The 22,904-nt window shown below is 42.1% G+C and overlaps 2 protein-coding genes across 5 annotated transcripts in view; one reads left to right on the top strand and one right to left on the bottom strand.

The window, feature by feature from the left end:
* AK8 (adenylate kinase 8) overlaps positions 1-14,122 on the bottom strand; it is a 73,876-nt gene extending 59,754 nt beyond the window's left edge. For both annotated transcript variants that reach the window (XM_030001025.2, XM_030001024.2), the window contains exons 1-5: positions 13,995-14,122; positions 11,204-11,288; positions 7,139-7,188; positions 6,305-6,418; positions 1-69 (exon numbers count right to left, since the gene is read on the bottom strand). In XM_030001025.2, the coding sequence (XP_029856885.1) occupies positions 1-69; positions 6,305-6,418; positions 7,139-7,188; positions 11,204-11,288; positions 13,995-14,072 (396 nt within the window). In that variant the 5' untranslated portion in view covers positions 14,073-14,122. The remainder of the gene's footprint in view (positions 70-6,304; positions 6,419-7,138; positions 7,189-11,203; positions 11,289-13,994) is intronic.
* Positions 14,123-14,198: 76 nt separating this feature from the next.
* SPACA9 (sperm acrosome associated 9) lies at positions 14,199-20,701 on the top strand. 3 transcript variants are annotated; one of them, XM_029999828.2, is made up of 5 exons: positions 14,204-14,353; positions 14,969-15,124; positions 18,242-18,444; positions 19,015-19,162; positions 20,636-20,701. In XM_029999828.2, exons 2-5 carry the CDS (start codon positions 14,981-14,983, stop codon positions 20,642-20,644), a joined length of 504 nt encoding a protein of 167 aa, XP_029855688.1. In that variant the 5' UTR covers positions 14,204-14,353; positions 14,969-14,980; the 3' UTR covers positions 20,645-20,701. The 3 variants fall into 3 exon arrangements, with proteins under 3 accessions (XP_029855687.1, XP_029855688.1, XP_029855685.1); XM_029999827.2 differs by having other exon boundaries at positions 14,199-14,275; positions 19,015-20,701; XM_029999825.2 differs by having other exon boundaries at positions 19,015-20,701.
* The last annotated feature ends 2,203 nt before the right edge of the window (positions 20,702-22,904 follow it).

A 22,904-nucleotide genomic window follows, 5' to 3' on the forward strand; every position in this document is an offset into this window, starting at 1 on the left:
TTGTTTGATGCAGTCCACATTTGACAGACGCTCCTGGATCAGATTGGCCCAAAGCGCGTTGGGAATTTTCTAAAGAAAGAACAAAAAAAGGCTGAATATTCACAATTGAGTTCAAAAGGAATTTTACCATGCAGGCATATTCCGGTTAAAGGTGAAGTGAGATGTCTTCTTAACAATAAATAAATAAATAAACCTGCGCAAGTCCCAAGTCATTAACATAATATATCAGAGAGTTAATAAGGGCACAAAAATCAGTGTTAAAGGTAAGCTGAACACAAAGCCTACATCCATGCTTTTTGCACACTAACATGGAAGCAGTGCCAAGTTTTGCACACTAACACACACATTGGACATCAAACCTGCAAAGGAATCCATAAGAACATCACATCCACAAGTAGTCCTTTTTACCACAAATATCTGACCCACTACTTCTTCCATAGGTCAGTGGACTCGGCATTAGTGATCTTAACAGCTGTCACGTGACACAAGCAGAATCTCAAACACAGAGCAAATAACAGAAAGGGTCTGATTTTCAGGAATTTTGTTTCATAGGTTCAAGTAACTCTCACTCTTTCATAATCCAGCAAGTTTATTTAAAATACATTTTATAGTTAAAGTTAATTTTAATGTTAAAGTTAGTTTTTTAAACTCAGGACTGTGAAACGGGATTGAAACTGCATGTGCCAATATTGTCAGAAGTGCTATTTCTTTATGTGACTATTACTTTGCCCAGATCTAGAGATGTTTTGTAAGACAGTATTTGCTATCTGACAGAACAACATTCCTTTACAGATTTAGCATTCCCCTCCCCTAATATTTCTTCCGTTATTATGCTAGATTTCCTGACAAGAAATTAACAATACCCTTCTGTCCTGGTTTCAGCTGAGATATAGAGTTAATTGTCTTCCTAGTGGCTGGTACAGTGCTATGCTTTGAGTTCACTATGAGAAGAATGTTGATAACACACTGATGTTTTCAGTTGTTGCTAAGTAATGTTTAGTCTAAAGTCAAGGATTTTTCAGCTTCTCATGCCCAGCCAGTGAGAAAGCTGGAGGGACACAAGAAGTTGGGATGGGACATAGCCAGGGCAGCTGACCCTAAGTGGCCAACGGAGTATTCCATACCATGTGGTGTCACATCTAGTATAGAAACTGGAGGGAGTGGGTGCAGGGGGATCGCCGCTCGGGGACTAACTGGATGTTGATCAGCAGGTGGTGAGCAATTGCACTGTGCATCATTTGTACATTCCAATCCTTTTATTATTACTGCTGTCGTTTTATTAGTGTTATCATTATTAGTTTCTTCTTTTCTGTTCTATTAAACTGTTCTTATCTCAACCCACGAGTTTTACTTCTTTTCCCGATTTTCTCCCCCATCCCACTGGGTGGGGGGGGAGTGAGTGGCTGCGTGGTGCTTGATTGCTGGCTGGGGTTAAACCACAACACCTTCTTTCCTTCTTGTAAGAATTTTCTTCACTGTCTTGTTAGTTTAGGCCTTCATTCTATGCTGAACTTGGTTAAACAAACTCTATGTTAGCCAGTTTAAGTTGATAAAGTCTAAACCTTTGGCCATGCCAGTCAGAACAGCTGTTAATCATTTGACTAAATGCCTTGTCTCAGTCTCATTCACTTTGTCATTATTGGTAAAATGAATACTCAGAAAAAATTCTGCAGTCAGATTCTCTACCTCCCAAGTCAAAAAATTATCTTTCACTTAACAATGTGAGCTTGATTCTTTGTTCCATGCAGTTGCACATATTGTGGATTCCCATCTCTTTTTTCTAACCAAACAGTCTGAAGGGCATAACCCTAAAAAAGAGTATTTCTGTAGGCTTTTGTTGTACTAAAGGATTTGGATAGATATAATGAAAACATGGCTGACTCTGTGGAAAGATTTCATAACAATCTTCTTCATTAGATCATGAAACAATTTCACCAGGAGTGGTGGAAATGCTACCATACAAGTCACTTTAAAGTAGAGTGGAGAAAGCACTCCAGAATACACAAAAGAGACCAGCCCTCGTCTGCCTGTGGAACGGACAAGGTGGCCCAGTCAGGCAGTGGGTTTTCTTGGTTTTTATCTCTATTGTCCCCAGTTCTCAGTGCCTTTCCTAATATCAGCCATTCATAAGCCAACATTCAAGCAGGTAAAAGAGAAAAAGGGAAAGAAATTGCTGTGTTTCTTGAAAGTCAGCAGGTCCCACAGGGTGGTGCGTCAAAGCCTCCTGCAGCCTCTCGCTGCTGGAGCCTGGGTCTGTGGCTTTGAGTCTGTCACCTTCCAAAGGTGCATCACGCTGCTATCAGAAACAGCTAGTGTCTTGCTTACTTCTTTGATGTGTCATGTCAAGACAGGCTAGTGACTGCCGGGGGTCCACTCTGCTAAGCCTTGCCAAACCAATTTAAACCAAAATTTCACTAACTTCTTTCAGTGCAGTGGTATTCTTAGCCCTCTCTTTTGAGCAGGGTTTATTGCACAAACACAATCAAGGACACACATGCGGGTATTTCAGTGTTTTAGTTCCTTCTGCTCTCTGTGGCTCAATTCCAGTCTCATTTCCTGGTCAGTTTTCCTCCCACTGAGCAGTGGCCTACAAAATCATTTTCAATAGGCTGCTTGCAGAATGCCTAATTATTCAACTAGAAATCATTAAATCTGATACATATCAGAGAGCACATTTACAATTTCTCTCTCATAAACACTCACATAAATATATCATGAGCCTGGTAGATGGGACTGCACCGCCCAGAAATCTGCAATAATGGACAATGACACATATACATTTGATAACTGCAGAACTGTATCTTATCTAAGGCACTCTCAGCCTGTCCCAACATTCAGTTTAGTTAATGGAAAGACCTACTGCTATGATATTTTGTGTATGTTCAGACCACTTTTCTATACACACTGGTTTAATCACTATTTCCATACTGCTGAAAAACTGTACTCATTAATGATTACTTTTAAATATTCCATGTTATTTCAGGGACATCATACTTCAACTTACATGCCCAACCTAGTCAGAGTTATATTTCAATGATCTTTTCATAAAACTGCTAGACTTTTTTTTGGGAGGAGCACTTTCTCTAGACATTTTTATTGGAATTTTTGGATATATTTGTTCTGAAAACGGCTACAGTGAAAAAATTCTGACTTTTCCAAGTTTGCACCTTGGACAGAAAAGCAGTCATGTTTGAAGAAATTGGGTTTAGTATTCTGAGAATCATTCATGTTTAGATTTCGCTTGTTCAGATAAATACACATGAAAGGCTGGTCTTTTTTATGTATACACAAGACTGGAACAGTTCCTATTTGTTCCTGCATAGTGGCTTGTCCTGGAATAGATTAGAATGCTGAATATACATAGATAAGGATGCCTTGGGTTTTCCTCTCTTCTATTATATTTCTTCTTAAAAAGCACAGGGATACGATGCAACTCTAGAGTAGTTTTAAGTCATTAACTAGTATGCAAACACCTTAACTGCAATTTAGTATAGCATTAAGAGCACACCCATCCCACAAGCCCACAATTACCACAGTTGTTTCAACTTCTTATTTTATCCAGTTAAAAGGAAACGTGAAACATGCAATAGCTCATCATTAGACTTCACTATAGGAAAAACCTGAAGGTGCTTCCTATTAACATTATAATAACTAGAGATGAGGGAATAATTTGCAATGATTTATCCAAAAATGTAGCCTCTTTTTCTGTTCATGGAATATTTATTGATAGCTCATGGTTCTTCAAATTTATTGAATATTCAAAAATACTTGACTTCTTTTTGGAATATTTTTACATGCAGAATGATCACATTTTGCTTTGAACAGTCAATATTTAAAATTCACTACCTGAGCTGTGCTCATTAGTAAGTGGCCAGGTATGTGTTAGTGAATGATTGCATGTCCAACTTTAAAAATTGAGCTTCAGAGAATAATCACGTATTTTAAATACACCTTCCATGAATTCTTGTGCCAGGAAAACTCAAATGCTTTAATGTTCACTGGGAGCGAACACAAAAGAGATGAAAGCTTGGCTAAAGATAAGTAAGTAAAATACGTGAACAAATATTTGCGGACCTTTTTGCAGCATTTGCCCAGATCTAGTAACATTGGTCTACTGACCTGAAAATGAATGACCTTTGGCACTGGGGTTAATTTAGCCACAGTAACCTTATATGCATCAAACCTTCCTCTAACAACATTAAATTGTGTTACATGATCTTCACACCAGACTTTCAAAAACAGTCTTCATTCCTGCTTTTCCTCTTTCCATTTATTAAATTGCTTTGGCCAGGACTACAACTTTTTAATGCCCTGGTTGTATCAAAGATAGTATAAACAGCTATTGTTCTGTTCCTGAATAGACATTCAAACCCTCTTAGTGCTAATGGATGTTATGTATGCTAGAGGAGTCAAGTTTACCGCTTGCTTCAGCAGAACCAGGGGTCAGTTACGGCAACAGTAGATTTAGCCAGCAGACATGAATCAGTAAGGGAAAATACAGCTCGAAATGACAATTTGGCTACATTTTAAGTCATTGTAAAGCTTGCATTGACTTAAAGGAAGCAAGGAGCTCCCTCCTAGTTTTAAGGAGTTACATTTGAAGAATCAAACTCATATAAAGGAACAAGAAATGATTTAGTGAAAATGTTCTTCTAGGATCTAACACCTCAAAAACAAAGGCAAACTGCACTGTACTAAACCACCACCAGATTCTGCTCTTTGAGTACTCCTTACTACCTGATTAGCCTTGACATTTTTGACTTTCATCTTCCACACCATCCATCTTTTTAACTCAAATAAGCCCAAAAGGACACCCTTGAAAGTGTATCTGTATAGTCTGAAATATGTTAATAATTACAGTAATTAAACCAAAGGGAATTTTTGTTTTAAAATTCTCCCCCTCCAAGTTGAAATTTATGAACCTAGCAAAACAATCTTTAATAATTAGAATGATAATTTCAAAGTACATATTCTCAATAAGAATTATTTTATATCATTCCAGCCAAAAGCAAACCTTTTTGCCAATAAGTTCAGTGAGTTCAATGAACTCTTTCCTCTCAGATTTTTTCAGTATATTACTCAAGGCATCTCCAAACCTCATTCACTAATTCAGTGCAATAATCACCACCCTATTTTCAGCCTAATTTTCTAAGGAAAAAAATTCATCTATGTATCACACCATGTACCATCTCAGCAAATTATGACTCTGTTGGCCAATTCAAATCAAATATAGCAGGGGTGTAGAATTCTCACAGATCTGAAATTACTTCAATTTTTACGAAAATAGGTGACGAGGGAGAAAATATGAACTCATGATCTTGCTAGAGTCACAGAAAACCAGACTTCTTCCATTCTATTACTCATGGAACCCCTTGACATCTGGAGAAAGGAATCAGCTAAAAGGGCAGGAATCAGAAGCAGAGATCCTTCTGTGTATTCAGGATATTCTTTCAACATATTTTTCCAATCTACTTGTCACTAGCCTTTAATAACAGGACAATTACATTGCTGATAAACTAATCCTGCGAGTCATGACATCTGGAAAAATTGTTCTTCAGACCAACTTCTTTGAATATTAGTTAGGAGGCCCACAATAAAGCATGAAGGGATTTAAAAACCTGTCTGGAGCAAAGCAGGTACTCGGAGTTAGGTAGAGTGCATCAACCCAAGAACTGAATGATCTCCTGAGTTGGCTGCTATTGCCACAGCTTGAGAGCTTCTAGAGTTTTCAGTAACTGAATGGATTGTCATACTGCTTTTGAGTTAATGCACCTAGTTATTTGTGTCATGCTACAGAGAAATCAAGCATGCACAACTAAGTAGCACTGTCAGATCAAAAAAAGTTCTTTGTGTACATCCTTTCCAGAGCATTTTGTACCAAAGGAGACCTCAGACATTAATGCTTATTTTACTGAGATTATCAAACATGCTGAAATAGAAGACACTTTGTCTAATGATATAATGAACCATTCTTTAGGTATGGTGCATACCTGGACTTCTATCAATTCTGTTGCTCATGTCTAAGGTTAATGTTTTCAAGACCTCCGTTACTTTACATTGTCTTCCTCTCCCGCTCCTAGTCTATGCTCTGACACATTTTTATCTTTGTTCTTATCTTCTTATCTAGCAGAGGTTACCCTGAAAGACCCTGTACCTACATATACACAAACCACTGCACAAACCACCATAGATACAAGAATATTTACTCTGATCTGCTCAACTCATAGCACTGGAAATCATGGGAATGCCATATAATTCCTCTTCTGTGACATAAGAACTACTATTATTATATCCTCTTACACACCTGTTTTCTTTCTTTATACATCTTTGCTTCCCTTGTCAGTGCTAATATTTCCTTGAATAACAAAGTCTCCTGAGAGATACGTATGGCATCCAAATGTTTACAAAGCCACATTGCCTGAGGGAAGAAGAAAAAAAATACAGGTTGAAATATTTGGAAGGAAAATGAAGCATTTTTTCAGAAGGCTGCAGAAAGACAGAGCATTTTCCTAGCCTTCCATTTAAGTTTACAGACTATATGTGTAACTTTAAGCAGTTTCTTATAAGGATGTTGAAGAGTCTACAGCTTTGAGTAAGGTCTTTTTCATCTACTGTACTATAACACAGACTTTAAAGAAAAAAGCATTTTTCCTAGAATGCACACACCACCATCATCTGCAGTTTCTGTGGTCAGCTTTCTCTGTGGTTCAAATACAACTTTGACATTTTCAATCAAGCAGTATCAGTGGACATGACAGACAACTGGCCATGCAAATGAAGAAATCCACAATATGGGAATATCACAAACGTGTAACTATGGTACTTCTCCCAGGTTAATTAGTCCTGCTAAAAAGCTCAGAAAACAAGGCAGGCAGAATTCTGTTGCATTACAGCAGTATCACTACCACTACCTATGCAAGTTCCTGTAGAGCTTACTTGAACATTTCCATTCAATTTATAGCGTAATGTACAGGCATAGCCCTTAGGAATGCCACCCTTCAATTTGTCTTGTGCTCTCCTATCACTTAGATAATTCTGAAAATTATTTTCACAGAATAAAATTTTCACAAGTGCTGAGCTCAGTAGAAAGTAAAAAGGTAAGTGGACAGCATTATAACATTGAAGATAGTATACTTACAACTGTAGTTTTCCCAGAAGCAGGTGGACCAAGTACACAAATTCTTGGAGCTATGAAACAAGAATATGTGAATGCCAAGATGCAGAACAGCAAAAATACCAACCAGTTTCTCACTATTGCATTGCATAATATAAATGTAATCACAATGAAACAATTATTTCAGTTGGAAATCTGCCTGAATAGAGACCTCAGGATTGGGCTGCACTGGGGAAAAAAGGGGGGAACACTAAGTCAATGCCATCTGGGTCTTCCTTTAATCTCCATGGTCAATGAGATTATTAATCTGACTAAACATGCCACTTAAAGAGACACATAAGATCTCTCTCTCTCTCTCAATCAATTTAAACACATGGATAGCTTAGTGGGTGAACCAGAGTGTAAGATATGAACATTTCCTTATCTGAGTTTGACTTTTATTCCCAAAACATTTAGACCTAACACATTTTGTGATGAAAAAATATTTTAGCTTGTACACACAGGACAGGACTATTTAAAAGTGACTATTATCATAACCATAGAATGGTTGAGAGTGGACGGGACTTCTTGAGATTGTCTCTTCTCTCATTTCCCTTACACAGTATGGTAGTAAAAATATGTTTTACTTCGGCAAAGCTTTTGGCTCTCATCACAAAAAATGCAATTTCACTTTTTAGTTTCATCTAAATAGGTTGTGTCAGGGTTCAGTGATGATTTAGATATTGCAAAATTAAGCACTCTCTCTACTCTTTTTGACAGCTACTTTCAATTTTTCTAGTCATCATTAAAAGTAATTTTCTTTGTATCTTGTGTTACTATACTGCACGTCCCTGTCCTTTCCTTGAGGGGGCAAGGTAGGAAAAATGCATCCCAGTTCTGAGGAATTTTTAATCTAATGCATATAGACAACACAATAGGCATTACCGTTGTAAGCTTCATTGGGAATGAATTAGAGGCAAGACAAAAAAGGGGAAATGGAGTAACTCTTAGAAAAGTATTTGGGACTTTTTCCATGAACACACCTTAGGCTGCAATCCCTTGAGCTGTCATTTTAGATTAACATCTTTGAGGTTTTTCCCCTATACCTTGGGGGAAAAAACCCAAACCAAAACACACTATATACAGAAGGGACTGATGAGTATTTACCGGGAGCAACATGGCTCAAAACAGAGGAGGGATCTACTCACCCAAAAACCTCTTCAGCTCTTGATAACCAAGGGAGATACAGTGTCTGATGGCAGCAGACAGGGAAGTATGTGAAATGTATTTTTATGAGGCCTTCCATGCACTTAACAGTTATTGGGCAGGTGCAATTTTTAAACATACATGAAACCCAAATTACAGATTCATCTTTACAAAGTTATCTGACTTGGAAGGTTTAAGAAAAACTCCCCCCTTATTGGTTCTTGCAAGTGCAACAGAACTAGTACACAATGTAGAAAAATACTTTAAAAGGATACATCAGCTGTTTTTATCACCTAATTTCTTTCAAATGTAATGTGATTAAATCCTACCTTTTTTTTTTTTTTTAATCTAACACCTTGAAACTCCAGCCCGGTACTTAGGAATTATTTATAAACAGCGTCATAAAAGAGTGCTCGGGTGCCAACACTAATCAACTTCTTCAAACCACTTCAAAGAAAATCAAAAAACCTTTCCATCCACAGATCCTTTTGAGGTTTAACTAGGAGCATGATTTAAAATTCACAAGAAAACCCTTAGGTATTGAAGCTTTAATACACAGCTTTCTTGGACAAACGTTTGATAAAAAACGAAACATACCATTATATACACCATATCATGCTTTAATATTGCCCAGGGCTACTGTAAATGCTCACTTTGTACTAAATCTGGTTTTCTCTCTGCTTAGTGGCTGGCAGCAGATGGGGCAGTGTAATTCACTGATTTACTCATTTGCACACTTGTAAGACTCCTCTAAAGCATTCTCCCTAAACATATGACACAAGGGCACAACCAGGACACCACTGTATGTAATGTTTAACCCCCTCCAATCAGCAAATAGTCAGTATTTAATACTGGAGGTCTGAACCAGCAGGTAAATGAAGTCAGGAAAATCTAGAAAATGCCTTTTTCTTCAGTAACAAATCATATTTCATTCCATGTTTAGTCTTGACAAGATGTTACAGGATTTACTCTTCCAAGTAAAGTAAGTTTTAACATTCAACAATGATTTTAGCAGTAACAAAATTAATCCTGGAATAACGCGAAAGAACAGCTGGACTCACTGAGTTCCATTTAACTCCAAAAGATTCTATGATTAGTATTAATGCAACAAAATTTATTTAACTTGTAAGAGAAATCCTTTGTCAAACAGGAAAAGCACATAATACATGACGAACATTCTTGCAGAACTTTTTTATGTTTCTTCAGAGGTTTGACTGTAAAGGAAGAACTCACAGAAATGCCGCTTGGATCCTGAAAGCTTTTTTTTGTTAGCACAAACCAAGATACAATGTAGAAAACTAGCATCTTTGTGTATGAAAGAATTAGCAGTCTTCATATGGTTCTTTAAGGTTTTGAAAAGGAACACATGAAAAAACAATAGTACAGAGCCTTAAGCACAAAAGCTTAACCACACCTTTGACCTACAAGATTTTCAAGACAGTTGTAAGCTATAATCATCATTAGACTTGTTTATATTTTTAAGAGTACTTTAGATCCTATTATTAATTAAAAAGGTTTTCTAACTTCACACCTGGGATAGATGCAATGCTTCTTTTCCACGCATCTCTGTTTGAAATTTTCTCTAGGGCTAAAACTGTCTAGCAAGGCAAGATCATGAAAATTCATCACTTTACTGATGGCTCTAATAAGGTTTTTTTTTCTTCTAAATAGTCAGCACCTTCCGCCATGATCAAAAAGTAAAATCAACTCTGCCACAGATTTCTGTTACATTATTTTCCTATAATTTATTCTTAAAACAACATTTAGGCTTTAATTTTAATTGGAGTTCCTTTCCTTTCTTAATAGGTTTTTCCAGACTAAAAGCAGACAGCATTTTTCCTTTGACAAATGACTGCTGTAGTTCTATCTTTAGCCTCTAAGTACTGAAGTCATGAAATGGAAACCTGCCTAATTCTGTTCAAATAATACTGTGGGGCTTAAGGACAAATGTTAGCTCAATGTGAAGAAATTTTATCAGCATTCTATCAAACCTCATGAAATTCTTCCACATTTTTTCCATGGGTCTATAAAACAGATTGATTACTCATGCTGCCTGCATCAGAAAAGGCTGGACACAATTTGCAGGATTTGATTTTTTTTTTTTCCTGGTATTTAGCAGCATTTCAATCAACATCCATCTGATCACCGCCACTAAGAGCTCACAGCATCTCTAGTGATAACGATTTCATTGATGCTGCAGCAGAACTTTCATAATGGTTTACTATGGTTTTAAAGAAACATCAAAGCAACATGACACCAGCTACCCCTGACAGCTCATGCAGAACAAAAATTATAGTTCAGTTGTGCATATCCAAATATAATCTGCCTAAGGGTGAACAGTTTGTAAATCAAATAATTTGATTGAGTGTACATGCTTTTATTGTGCAGAATACAGACTTCCTATTCAATTTACCAGGTTTTGTTATACATACAAGTAGGCATGCTCACTGTTCCTTCATCTGAGATGCCACTGAGCAGTGGAACTCATTAACAGCAGCTAGTAACTAACTAATCAAAAACCAGAGAATCTGCCAGCCCAGGTAGAATAGGAAACCAAATTTACACCTGACAAAAGGAGTAATTAGCAAGCGTAAAGACAACAGGAAATATCAGATGGGGCACAGAACACATTAATAATTGATACACTAGAACTCTTTGTTATTCCCTTAGAGGGTTTCATTGTTATAACTGTTAAAGTGCATTTTTTATTAGATTACCCACTAAAAAAAGAAATTAAAAGCATCTTACCTATAACTATTCCAAAACGCTCACCTTTTTCTCCTCCCCTGCCTCAAGACACAGTCTGAAAAGTTTTATCCATCATCTGCCAACTGAGGCGCATCTTTCAAACAGCTGTTTACAAACAAGGAATTGAACTAATAAGGTGTCTCGATTTTCACTTACCATCATCGTTGTTCTGCTTTAAATGGTTTATCATATACTGAATGGGATCATCTGGCTTATGAATTAATAGTTCTTCAAGCATATTCTGAAAATAAATAGGACAAAGTCAGAGGAAAATTTAACATAGCTATGCAGTCATGATATATTGCATTTCTACAGCAATGTTACAATGAGGATCTTAAGAAAATAAATAAGCATTTAGAAACTCTTTAAGGCCCCTTTCACTAACAAAATTGAGATTATGAAACCTATTTTAGATGGTGAAAAACTGAAGTAAAGCATGATTAGAAAATTGCCACTAAAAACAACAACCTATTTGCTTTGGCTTATTTATGATACATACGGACACCAGAAAGGTTTGGCTTGAGCAGTCTGGTGTCAATAATGGTTGAGTCAGCATTGATGTAAAAACCATACAAGGAGTTTCAAAACCAGAGTCAACTTAAACTAGTATCTCTGCAGGGCAAGCTAAACCTCTTAAGCACATTCCCACAAGTTTCTGACTAGCCTGACCAGACAAGACCTGCAGAAAACACAAAACCAACAACCAACCAAAGCCACAAAAGCAGCACATCTCATTTTTGTAACTGTACTAGTCTTCTTCCTACATGAAAAGTAAGGGGGGGGGGGGAGGAGAAAAAAAAAAAAAGGCTTAAAGCATTTCCTTGAATGTCTATTTTGGAGCCCATTTTCATATTAAATGTTTGATGTTATACATGGCCTTGCTTCAGCTCCCACCGATAGCAGTGGGGATCTTCCGCTGATTTCAGTGAGGATTGTAGCTTCACAGGCAGAGAGAGGAATAACACCAAGAAACACTAACTCCATAGATTTTCTTACAAGACATTTCAGCACAGCCAAGAATTCTGTAATTAAAACTAAACATCAAACAGCAGGTAATGTTCTGACTTAGATTATCTACTGAAATGCTCACACTGGAATAGGACATCTTCTTCTAAAAATCAGTCATAACACTTTAATATTTGCAAGTAAATTCCATAAAGTCTATACATTCCATGGAATTTTATATTCTAACCAACTGATTGTCTTTTATCAGAGTGGCCTATTTTCCTTTTCTTCTTCATCCACTTCATTAGAATAATTAAAACATTCAATTCTGTTTATAAACTGTTCCACATGCAAGTTCTGATGCTTCAAGGTCTGGGTGGTACATAGCATAAAGTACAAAATTTGTATTTTTATAGGAAGTTTGTTAAAAATTACTTCCCAGCAACATTTATTTAAACTAAAAAAATCTGAATTTGGCACAACAATTATCAGCAGCTTTAAAAATAAGAAACCTAAGAAAATCTGGTCTTACTATGATTCAGAATTGCTCAGGCTAACAGCGATTGATACTTTCACTATTTCTTGCCCTAGTCCTACCAGTACTTACATGCATGCTTCATTTTATTCAGTTCTGCTAAGCTCAGTTTAATTTTACACAAATAGTTCTGTCAATCTCTGGGGGAGGTTCACGTTTTTGGATGTCAGGTTTTAGGTTTCACATTTTGGGGTTTGTAAATGTTTAAGTTTAGGAGAATGATTTCAAGCTGTGTTTGTTTGTACCGCTGCTACAACAATTATGCTGCTACAACACAATTGAAGGATGAAAAGAAAACAAGATTCTGAGTAAATCCCACTAGTGTTTTATGTAATATGAGGTCCTGCAGCTGGATTCAATGCCTCATGGCATCCAAAGCACAGTATTTCCATAAAACCCCCACAAATATTATGCCACAGCAGTCATACTAAATGGCCTCGAGTTACATGAAAAAAAGAAAAGAGGGGGAAAAAAAGAATAGGAAAGAAAAATAAGCCTTTGTGTGTCTTCTAGTGAGATTTGAAAAAGTAAAAAGGCCTTATAACATAGACAGGGTTACGAGCTCGCAGCTGTGCAGAGAGGGAGTCCCTCTGACAAGTTCTCGTATCAGAACAGCACCAGAATATTTAGGCTCTCGTGCAAGCCTCCCCGTGCTCGACCAAAGGGCTTCTTCCAAACTTATGGAACAAAACATACCTTTCTCTAAGGCAGGGAAACCAATCTTGCTATTTACTGAAATCACAACGATGTTAGAAGTGTACTTCTTTATTTTTGACACACAGCTCCACAGAAAAGCCACAACAGCAGTAGGCAGGCAGGGAGAAACAGTTTTAAACGGACAACGCTGATAAGCAGGCTGCCACGCCTCACCTCAGCAGCCCCTCTCTCAGGAAGGGCAAACCCTTCATCTCGGGTTTTCCCGCGCTCGATTTCTTACTGCCTCCTCCTCCTCCTCCCTGTCCTGCCAAGCCTGCATTGCTTTCACGCACTCAACACTTTTCTTCCACAGGCTGCCGCTTTTTTCCGCAAAAAAATGACACGCGCGAACCCTAGCAACCGCCAGGCTATTCTTAAAATAAGTTAATAAATAAGACAGCCCTCAGCCGGTGCACCTTCCCTCACACGGGGACACCCGCCCGCGCCTTTCCACAGGAGCCGGCTGCCGGCCGCTGGGGGAAATGGCCGCGGCGCTGCGCCGCCGCCGACCCTCCCCGGGGCCGCCCCAGGCCGGGCTCGGCCCTCCCCCGCGGCCGGCACCGCGGGACCCCCGGCCGCCGGCGGAGGCCGTGAGGAAACCGGGGGGCCCCCCGCCTCACGCCGCCCCGGGGCCGGGCCAGGCCGGCGCTCGCCGGGTGCCCTTCACCGCCCCCCCCCCCCCCGCCCCGGGTTCGCCAGGCCGCGCTCCGGAGGAGACGGCGGGGAGTCCCCGCGGTGCCCCCCGGGGGGGGGCGGGCGCGGCCCGTTCACCTGCAGGAGCCGGAAGAGCTCCCGCTCCTCCGCGTAAGCGCCCACCGGCGGCGGCCACGGCCGGGCGGGGGCGGCCATGGCGGCCCCTAGCAACCAGCCCCGCCGCGGCGCCGCGTTGCTAAGGAGCGCGTCATCACCCCGCGACGCCAGAAGGCGCCCCGCTCAGCGCGGCAGTGTGGGGGGGGGGGGGGTGTAGGGGTTGACGTCATCGAACGGCGACGCGGCCCACCCCCGGTTGCCAGGGAGACGTCGGGAGATGCCGGAGCGCCCGGCGGAGGCCGGTCAGCCCCTGCCCGTACCGGCCCCTCTCGGCGGGGCTGCCGCGCCGCCCCTGCCCGTCCGCCGGGCTGAACCGGCCGGTAGGGAGCCGCAGGGCTCGCTGAGCTGCCGGGGGCGGGCGGGAGGTTGGGGGGGGGGGGGGGCTACAGGGCAAGGTTTCCCTCAGAGCGCAAGGTCACCAGTGGGAAAACTCAGGCCCCCCGCCGGGGGCGGGCGGGGATGGGGGGTCAAGCAGGGCCCCGGGTCTCCCCAGGTCTGCCAGGATATACTGCCTGCCGAGCTGGCTTCGTGTCGTGTTCGAGGTTTTAAGCCACTTGGGCAATGGTTTTACACCGGGTAAGAGAAGGCATCTCTCCCTTCGGCCCTTTCACAGCGGTGTGTTTGATGCATTGCCACATTATGTTTACAACAGACCCACTAGGGTTTATGGCATCTGATTGTCAGTGGTCCCCTCTGGGTTCTCTACCTCTTTTTGCAGCATCATTACTACCTCATTGACTTACTGTTTGGGGCTCTGGGACTGCAGAGCTTTGACACAATATATCTTCTCTTTTCCTCCTTTTTTTTTTTTTTTTTTTTAAAGTTTTCCACTAACCTACACAAATCCAACTCAGGTAGAAGACAGAGTTACATATGTAGAATTGCATCATTTCTAAAAAGTAGCTTCCTTTCTCTCCTTCTCTCCCAAAATCCAGGAGGGGGAAAACATGAATGAGGTAAAGGAGGCTCTAAGAAACATAGAGCAGAACTACAAGCTTTTCCTGCAGCAGCAGTTTACGTTTATCGGAGCACTGCAACACACCCGAGAGAATGCACATGACATGATCAGACCTGTGGCAAGCATCAGCCAGGTACAAGTATTCAGCACAAAGTTCTCTGCCGATGAGAACAGGGACCAACGCAGTGCTGTCACGCACTTGGGTCTAGTTCTGGAATGAATAAATGTTTTTACTAAGGGAAGATGCACAAAAACTCTCTAGTAACATTTGTGTATAACTCTGCAAACCAGTGGCAAAAGATTAAGTAGGGGAGAGAAATACCTATGTTAGGTCTTCCCATTTACAGAGAAGGAATTTTATTGCTGAGCATCACTTTATGATTTAGTTTAAGGCCGTCATTTCACTGCTGAGGCATAGCTAGAAATACAGGGTACAAGAAAACAATCAAACCAACCCTCCTTCCCCAGCCACACATGGAATCTGTAATCCTTAACTTGTAGTAACCAGCATGCTTGCCTCTTCCCCCTGGTATTGGTGCTGCTGTATCTTTCTATAGTGCTTATTAAAAATAATGGCAGTGTTACAGAGGTAGGATGATGGATTGAGGGCTGAAAGTCCCAAGTGGGCTACGGGTTTTCTGGGCTGGTAAGTGAATTGTCTTGGAATTTTTATAACATGGGATGTTTTAAGTAGTGCAAAGAACTTAGACCACCTGCAGACAGAGGGGGAAGAAAAACCTAAATAAAATTAGAATTGTGGATTTGAGACAGCAGAACTCAGGCACAAAACCCAGATGGATGCCAAAGCCAGAGTGAAAGCCAAGCTCTTATTAGGATTAGGACACAGAAGTGAGCTGGTTGTCTTTTCTAGGCACTGACTCTCTATAATATAAGGGCTTTGCTTGTAACATTGAAGAGGATCACAACAGACATTATGCTAAACCATTTTTTCCAAAAATAGGCATTGAGATTTTGTATAACATTATGCTGCTTTTCAAAGTGCCAATATTTCAGTGGTACTGAGCAAGCTTGGACACAGCTTCTTGGCAGAGGTAGAAGGCGTGCTTGTTGTGGGGGTGAAACCTTGTAGGTAACGACTTCAGCAATTATATTGATCCATGGCATCATTTGTGATACAGTAACATAGAATCATAGAATCATTTAGGTTGGAAAAGACCTTTAAGATCATCGAGTCCAACACCGCCATGCCACTAAACCACATCCTGAAGTGCCTTGTCTACGTTTTTTTAACACCTCCAGGGATGGTGACACCACCACTTCCCTGGGAAGCCTGTTCCAATGCCTGACAACCCTTTCAGTAAAGAAATTTTTTCTAATATCCAATCTAAACCTCTCCTGAATGCGAACTTAGAGGCAGCAAACTGCACTGCAGATAGCACTGAGGGTATAACCATGTTACCCCACGGGGAGGGACAGGAAAGGGAAAAGAGTTAGTTACTGGGGAGAACAGGGAGCAATTGGTGCAGTACGTAGTGGTGATGGTTTGTGCAGGAACTGAACCACTACACCAAAGAAAGTTCACTGGGGACAAAACCAGACATCCATTTTGTTTCACTGCCATTCTCCTGATTCAGCCCAACCCTATTTTTAATTTTGCATGGGAGGGCACAAGAATAAAAGCAACAAATGCAGAAATATGCATGGTCTTAGTCTACAGCTGACTTGACTGCCAGCTTTCTTTGCATGTAAACACAGACACCACAGAAAAAAATGATACTGCACTTGAACGTGGCTGCATTTCTAACCCCTAAAAGCTGTACATGGTAGCATTTTTAGTGTTGAGTGATGACATTTCTCAGAGAAAAGAGGAGATCACAGTAAGGTGGAAAGGTGGAAGACCGCACCACAGTCAGGCAATGGTAACAGCTCCTTAAAGACTTCTACATGGAGTAGAGTATAAAGTCAAATCCCAAGTGGTTTTGTGAGACAAGCTCCTCAGTCATTGCTTCAGCCAGAGATTCAAATCACCCAGTGAGTCCTGGCACTGCAGAGCCTGGCTGTGGTCACGACATCGGCCCAGCGTAGGGGCTGTCCATGTGAACTCCCCTGGCTGCAGCTCAACTGCTCATCAGCAGTTGGCTAACGCAGAGCTGGGCAGCCCTTGCAAGCCATCATTCTGTAGTCCTGGTCCCCATCCTGGTTACGCAGGTGCGTTAACTCTCTGTTGTTGATGTGGACAAAAAAAAGTCCTGTTAGCCCATTGGTGAACATCCAGGCTAAAACGCTATTCTCTTTAGGACTATTTCTGCTCCCAGCAGCAATGAAAACTCCTGCCATTCACAAGGACACAACGCTCAGCAAACAGTGTGGAAGGAGGAAGCTGTAGTGGAAATGGACCCTTAGGGGCCATTTTTTATTTTTCTTACAAACCTGCTGAGAATTTGCCCAAGCACATAGCATGGCTTTTCTGTATGCAGAAACTGTACCAATGTTGGAACAGCTACTTCATTCTTGTCTTGAAATCTTAGAGAAAGCACTGAAGGTGTTAGAGTCCAGCTTAGACTGCCAACCAGCTGCTCAGTATTTTATATTCTGACCAGTCATGTCTGAAGTGCCTGGAATTTCTTTGGAGAAGATACTTAATCTCTTGGCATAATGCTTCCTCATGCAATGCCATTCACTCTGAGTAACAAAAATGCTCAAGGCAAGTAGGGAATATCATTGCTGTAACAGGTTAGTAAGGACAATTTAGGTTAAATGGATTTAGTTTGCAGTCACATCTAGTGGTGCCAAATAAAGAACTATGAAGAATGTATGTACGTGCAAACACATCCACACTGTCACTCCAAACCAGGCCCACTTTGGTCACTGCCCTCACCTCCCACCCCACTCTGCCAAAGTGGCCGTGGCAGTGGCAGAGGGTGCCCTGCTCAGAGCAGACAGAAAACTCCACTCACGCTCAACCCGTTTCTGCAGTGCTTGCAGCAGAGCTGTGGTTTTGGCTGCAGTACTCCTACACTTTCTTCAAAGAGGGAGGAATGCTCACTGGTGTGCTGACAACTGGATCCATCACCCCAGCCTTCTTCAGTCATGATGAATGACAAGCAAAGATCTCAGGCATGCACTAGAAATCTTACTACCTGCCGCTGTATTGCCGTTTCCATAGTGGCTCATGCCTGCAGAGTCACAAGAGAAAGCAGCTTCTCATCACTTATTTATGCTGCAAAGTTGCTTAAGTTAAATGTAATTTAACATGCATGACTGTCTTTCCCCATGTTGCACTCTACAGGTACAGTCCTACATGGACCATCACTGTAACAATTCCACCGACAGGCGTATCCTCAACATGTTCCTAAACATCTGCAATGATCTAAGCAAGCTCTGCCACAAGCTGGAAACCGTGCATTCTGGTAACAACATAACCAATAGCATTTTGGAGAGATGCAAGCTGCTCCTTAGCCACAGCAATGATCTGAGCACCATCCGAGCTAAGTAAGTCCATCAGCTTAGTTTCTTTGAGGCAACTGTCAATGCCGGAGGACTGTCACAAGAATGCATATTCCCACTTGACTTCTCCATCAATTCCGTTACAACATCTTTGTGGCTTTAGTGAGGGTACAAGGTGCTACCCAGTTTACTGTTCCAGTTGTTGGGAAAACACTGCCAGCCTCAATTCACAAAAAGGGGTTTTGTTCATTTATTCATTCTTTTTACTAGTGCATGGAAGGGCATATACAGGCAGGTTAGTACGCTGAAGTCCCATGCAATGCCCAGGCAGCTTACCTCCTCCTTCCTCCTATTCCTGCCCTGCATGTAGCTGATTTCTGTGGGGCAAGTGCCTGTACATGCTCTTGAACTCCTCCAGATCTAGCCCAACAGCCAGGATAGTGTGTTTGGCAGGACTCGCTTCTCAAGATCCAATTCTATCTGTGCTTTTCTGTTTTGGGGAAATGGCTGTCTGTGCATTTCTGCTCTTCCCAGGGGATCTCAGGGTGGCACTGTGGGCTCACCAGGGCTGCATGTCTGGGACTACTCTGCCCATTGTTTTCTTCTGTCCCACAGATACCCCCACGATGTTGTGAATCACCTGAGCTGTGATGAAGCAAAGAATCACTATGGAGGTGTGGTGAGCCTCATCCCCATCGTTCTAGACTGCATGAAGGAGTGGGTAGCCCACATCGAGAAGCTGCCACAGCCCATGCTGTATGATGTGAGTGGTGGAAGTGCTATCTCTCAGAAGAGGGCACCCCAGGATGCACCAGCTAGGGCAGCCATTTCCCAAACACCACCTTCTGTGCGCCTTGAAGCTCAGACCTCAACTAGTAACAAAGATAATGTACAAGTGCAAGGGAGTAAGCATATCCAGAAGAAAAACCTAAATGACACAGAAAATCACAGTGGGAAACTTAAAGGTCCCTGGAAACCACCAGGTAGACACGCCTTTTAAAGGATCAAAGTTCATGCATCTTCTGCTTACCGCCTTTAATCAGGTGGCTGATTAAAGATAGTGAAATGAATACTAGAGATCCTTCCTATCAGAGTCCACTTTCTGAAGAGTTAGCCCTGTAAGCCAGCCTTGGACAGGTACATACTCTCTCCCTTGCTGACCTTTTCACTCTCCTCCTTAAAGTTGTTTCCCAACAGAAGTACCTGTAGCACTGGCGCTGGTCCCTTTGACCAGCACTGTGGTGAGAGCAGGGAACAGTCAGGAATAATCAGGTTTTAATTGCTCAGATACGAATCTTGGGCAAGCTACTTGAAATGGGATTTTACACTTTCTCAGACTTCTGAGGAACACCCACTCACTCACCAAAGCCAGAGGTGTAAAGAACCTGCGTGTCTGCAGGACATGATGCAGAGCAGCAAAGGTCTCTCGTTATGGATTCAGACTTGTCCCTAAGGTTCCCTCACCCCCACTGAAATTGCCTGGTTATTTGGACCAAAGAATCAAAGTTGACAGGACACTAATGTCTCCCTTACAGGCCACTGGCTACAGAAAAGGTCAGAGTGCTTTAGCTGCACCGACTGTGCTCTCCTGCATCCTTCTTACAGGTTCTCACACCATTGCCAGTATACCGTACTCAGAACATCTTCCCTTACACCTGTTTCACTCCTTTGCTGTCAGAGCTAGAGATGAAGTTTGTTCTCCTTTACCTTTTGCACTTAGTTTGGTGTGCTGACAATACCCAAACTTGAATAAACCACCCCTGTCCTCCCCAGAGCTCTTTGTTAGCAAAACTAACGAAGTCATTTCCAGTCGACATGATTCATGGGAATCTGGTGAGAGCAAAGAGGCTGAGAAAACTGTGGCCATTTTCAGATCATTCCTTTTCAAACTGCAAGTTAAAATGTCTGTGCTTTCCCTTTTTCGCGATGAGAATTCAGCTTGCCTAGCTTTCAAGGATGTTATGAGTTCATTAAAACTGCAAGGCATTTGAGACAGTCTCATGCTGCTTTTATACCAGCACTTCGCAATTCCAGCACAGTGACTTTATACCAGTGCTGAAAACAGCTTTCTTTCCAGCCTGCTTAGGGAGGGTCAGCAGAGCCACGGGCTCTCCCCATTCTCTGGAGCTGATATGCATTTTTGGTGGTGCTTTTATTCAAGCACTGTTAACTGTGTACTTAAGATCTCAATAACACTGTCTTCCCCGTATCTGACTGCTTTTTTCCCCTCCCACAGGCAAATTAGCTCCTGTTCTTTGCTTCCTGCTGGAAGACACTCCTGAATAAACAATTTCCCCTTGCATACCTGGCTCGGTTTGCTAAAATTGTGAGAAAGCTTTTGCCTTAAGATGACCAAATTTTGGCAACAAGCAGCCGAAAAAGGAGAATTAATACAGAGAAGAGAGCGTAGGAAGGAATGATAGCTCAGATGAAATGGAAAGTTTTTTCAGGAGCGTTTGTATTCCTCACATAACCCCACCTTCTTTTGCGCTTTTTCCCCTTCCGCTCTCCACTTGCACTGCAATGCAATACATGTATCCACTCTGGAGTAGAAGCCTATTTTTAGGAGATGTAATGATCCAACTGAATTGAACCTTGGTGAACTCAAAATGGTAGCGAAGCTTGCCAGGGTCACCCAGAGACTCCTAGGCACTACTGGGGCCACAGCCAGCAGAACGTGACCGTTACCCTCTCAGGCTTTACTCGAGAGCCCTGTTGCAGAGGCAGCTTCAGGCAGAAAAATCAAAGTTGCTCACAGCTGCCCTATGGTGTTTCATGCTGCAAAGACAAGTGCCCGATGACAGTTGCTGTCTCGAAAGTTTTTCAGAACAAGTACACGCTATGTGGACTAAAAGATGACAAGTGTTGGGGACACAAGGGATGCTATTCCCAGATGTTGTTTCCAACCTTCCTCACCCTGTCATATAGTTTTAAATTTGAACATGCAGGCTCTGATAAGACCAAAATTATCCTCCAGTTTGTACTTCAGTTTCAGCTTTCACAGTACAGCACAGCACAAACTGCTTGTCAGAACAGTCCCATCAAACCCCGTCTACCATCTCCCCAACCCTGCTGTTCAAAATGCCAATGCAGTTGTCCATTCATACATGACAAAGGTTATGATACATGCAAGAAACAGTTCCCAAACCTTAATAATAATGTCTAGCCTAACCCTATCCTTTCAATCAGTCTTATTAAAACACAAGCAGAAAAAATGAGTGCATAAAACTTGCAGTTTGAGGTTTGGTAATGACATGACCAGAATCTGTTGGAAGACTGCAAAGTTAAGTCTCACAAAAACATCTAGACAAATTACTTAATTTCCATACAAGTTCTCCTCTTCCAGAGTGGATGGACACTTCAAAAGACAAAAAGATACAGCAAGAATTATTTTTCTCCACTACAAATCAAGCTGTTTGAAGAATTTACATAAACAGGATGTAAATGCCAAACACAGAAGTGCAATAAAGTTTTACTTTAGCCTCTGTGAGCATAAAATTGCAAGATTCACACTGAGAAACCAGGCAGGCCACCAAACTGACTTACCTAGAGATCTGTCAGTTAGTCCAGGAAATAAATGCTGCTTTTTTTGTTCAAAAACTGAACTAGAGATACGGGCTGGTACTAGATGATCTCAACAGAATCCTGGCATCTCTGGGCTATTAATTACCTTTGTGCTCCCCTCGATTAAGGGTCAAACCAGGCTTTTGTCAACCTGCAATAGGGTCAAAACCTTCTGTACCTTAAACATCTGGTTCCAGCGTCTCACACACCGAAAGGGTGGGGTATAGCTCAGACCTCAGGAAGTTAACATCAAGTGTCAGGGCTGGTGGTGGTGGGGGTCTTAAGGGAGGGAAAGGGGGGCGGTTCGAGGGAGAGCATCAACTCAGCATCCCCAAAATGTCATCCAAGCCGATGCGGAGCGAAGTGGCAGGCTTCGCGGGGCCTCTAGTGGCCGCGACTGGGAAGCGCGGCGGGACGGGGAGGGGAGCGGGGCCCCGGCGAGACCCCCACCGCCTGGGCTCTGCCCCGGCCCGGGCAGGCTCACGTCGGCGTCCGGCGGGCGAAGGCCCTGAAAAGCAGTTTTTAAAAAGTTTCCGACAATCCTGCTGTGTCTCTCCCTCCTCCCCAGCCCCCGCCCCCATCCCAAAACTAAAGGGGCTTCTGAACGCTTGTCACAGGTAAGCAAACCCAGGGGCTACAGCCCCGCGCTCCCCCCAGTTGTTGTGCCAAGACACGAAGGGCAGCTGCGGGGCCATCCCCTCAGAAGCAGCTGCCATTTCAGAAGCGTGATCGGCGGTTCCCCCCCCCGCCCCGTTTATAAACGCACCGTAGCCAGGAGGATAGCTCTGTTTTCCTAAGAGCTCCGAATTCACTTGGTGGGGGTGTAGCACCAGTTTAAACCGAGCTTGTAGTCAGCTGAAAACCGAGCACTGCAGCGCTGAGACAGAGAGCAGAGACCGCTTCGAAGAAACCATAAATAGCGTTTGGCAGACGTTAAAGAT

This window comes from Aquila chrysaetos, chromosome 24 (assembly GCF_900496995.4).
Source record: "Aquila chrysaetos chrysaetos chromosome 24, bAquChr1.4, whole genome shotgun sequence".
Taxonomy (NCBI): domain Eukaryota; kingdom Metazoa; phylum Chordata; class Aves; order Accipitriformes; family Accipitridae; genus Aquila; species Aquila chrysaetos.

What these genes read in the sequence shown, in the direction of transcription:
- SPACA9 (XM_029999827.2), top strand. Translation starts at nt 14,981, where the DNA reads ATGAATGAGGTAAAGGAGGCTCTAAGAAACATAGAGCAGAACTACAAG. An exon ending in CTGTGGCAAGCATCAGCCAG is followed by an intron (nt 15,125 to 18,241) that starts GTACAAGTATTC and finishes TGCACTCTACAG; the next exon opens with GTACAGTCCTACATGGACCA. An exon ending in CTGAGCACCATCCGAGCTAA is followed by an intron (nt 18,445 to 19,014) that starts GTAAGTCCATCA and finishes TCTGTCCCACAG; the next exon opens with ATACCCCCACGATGTTGTGA.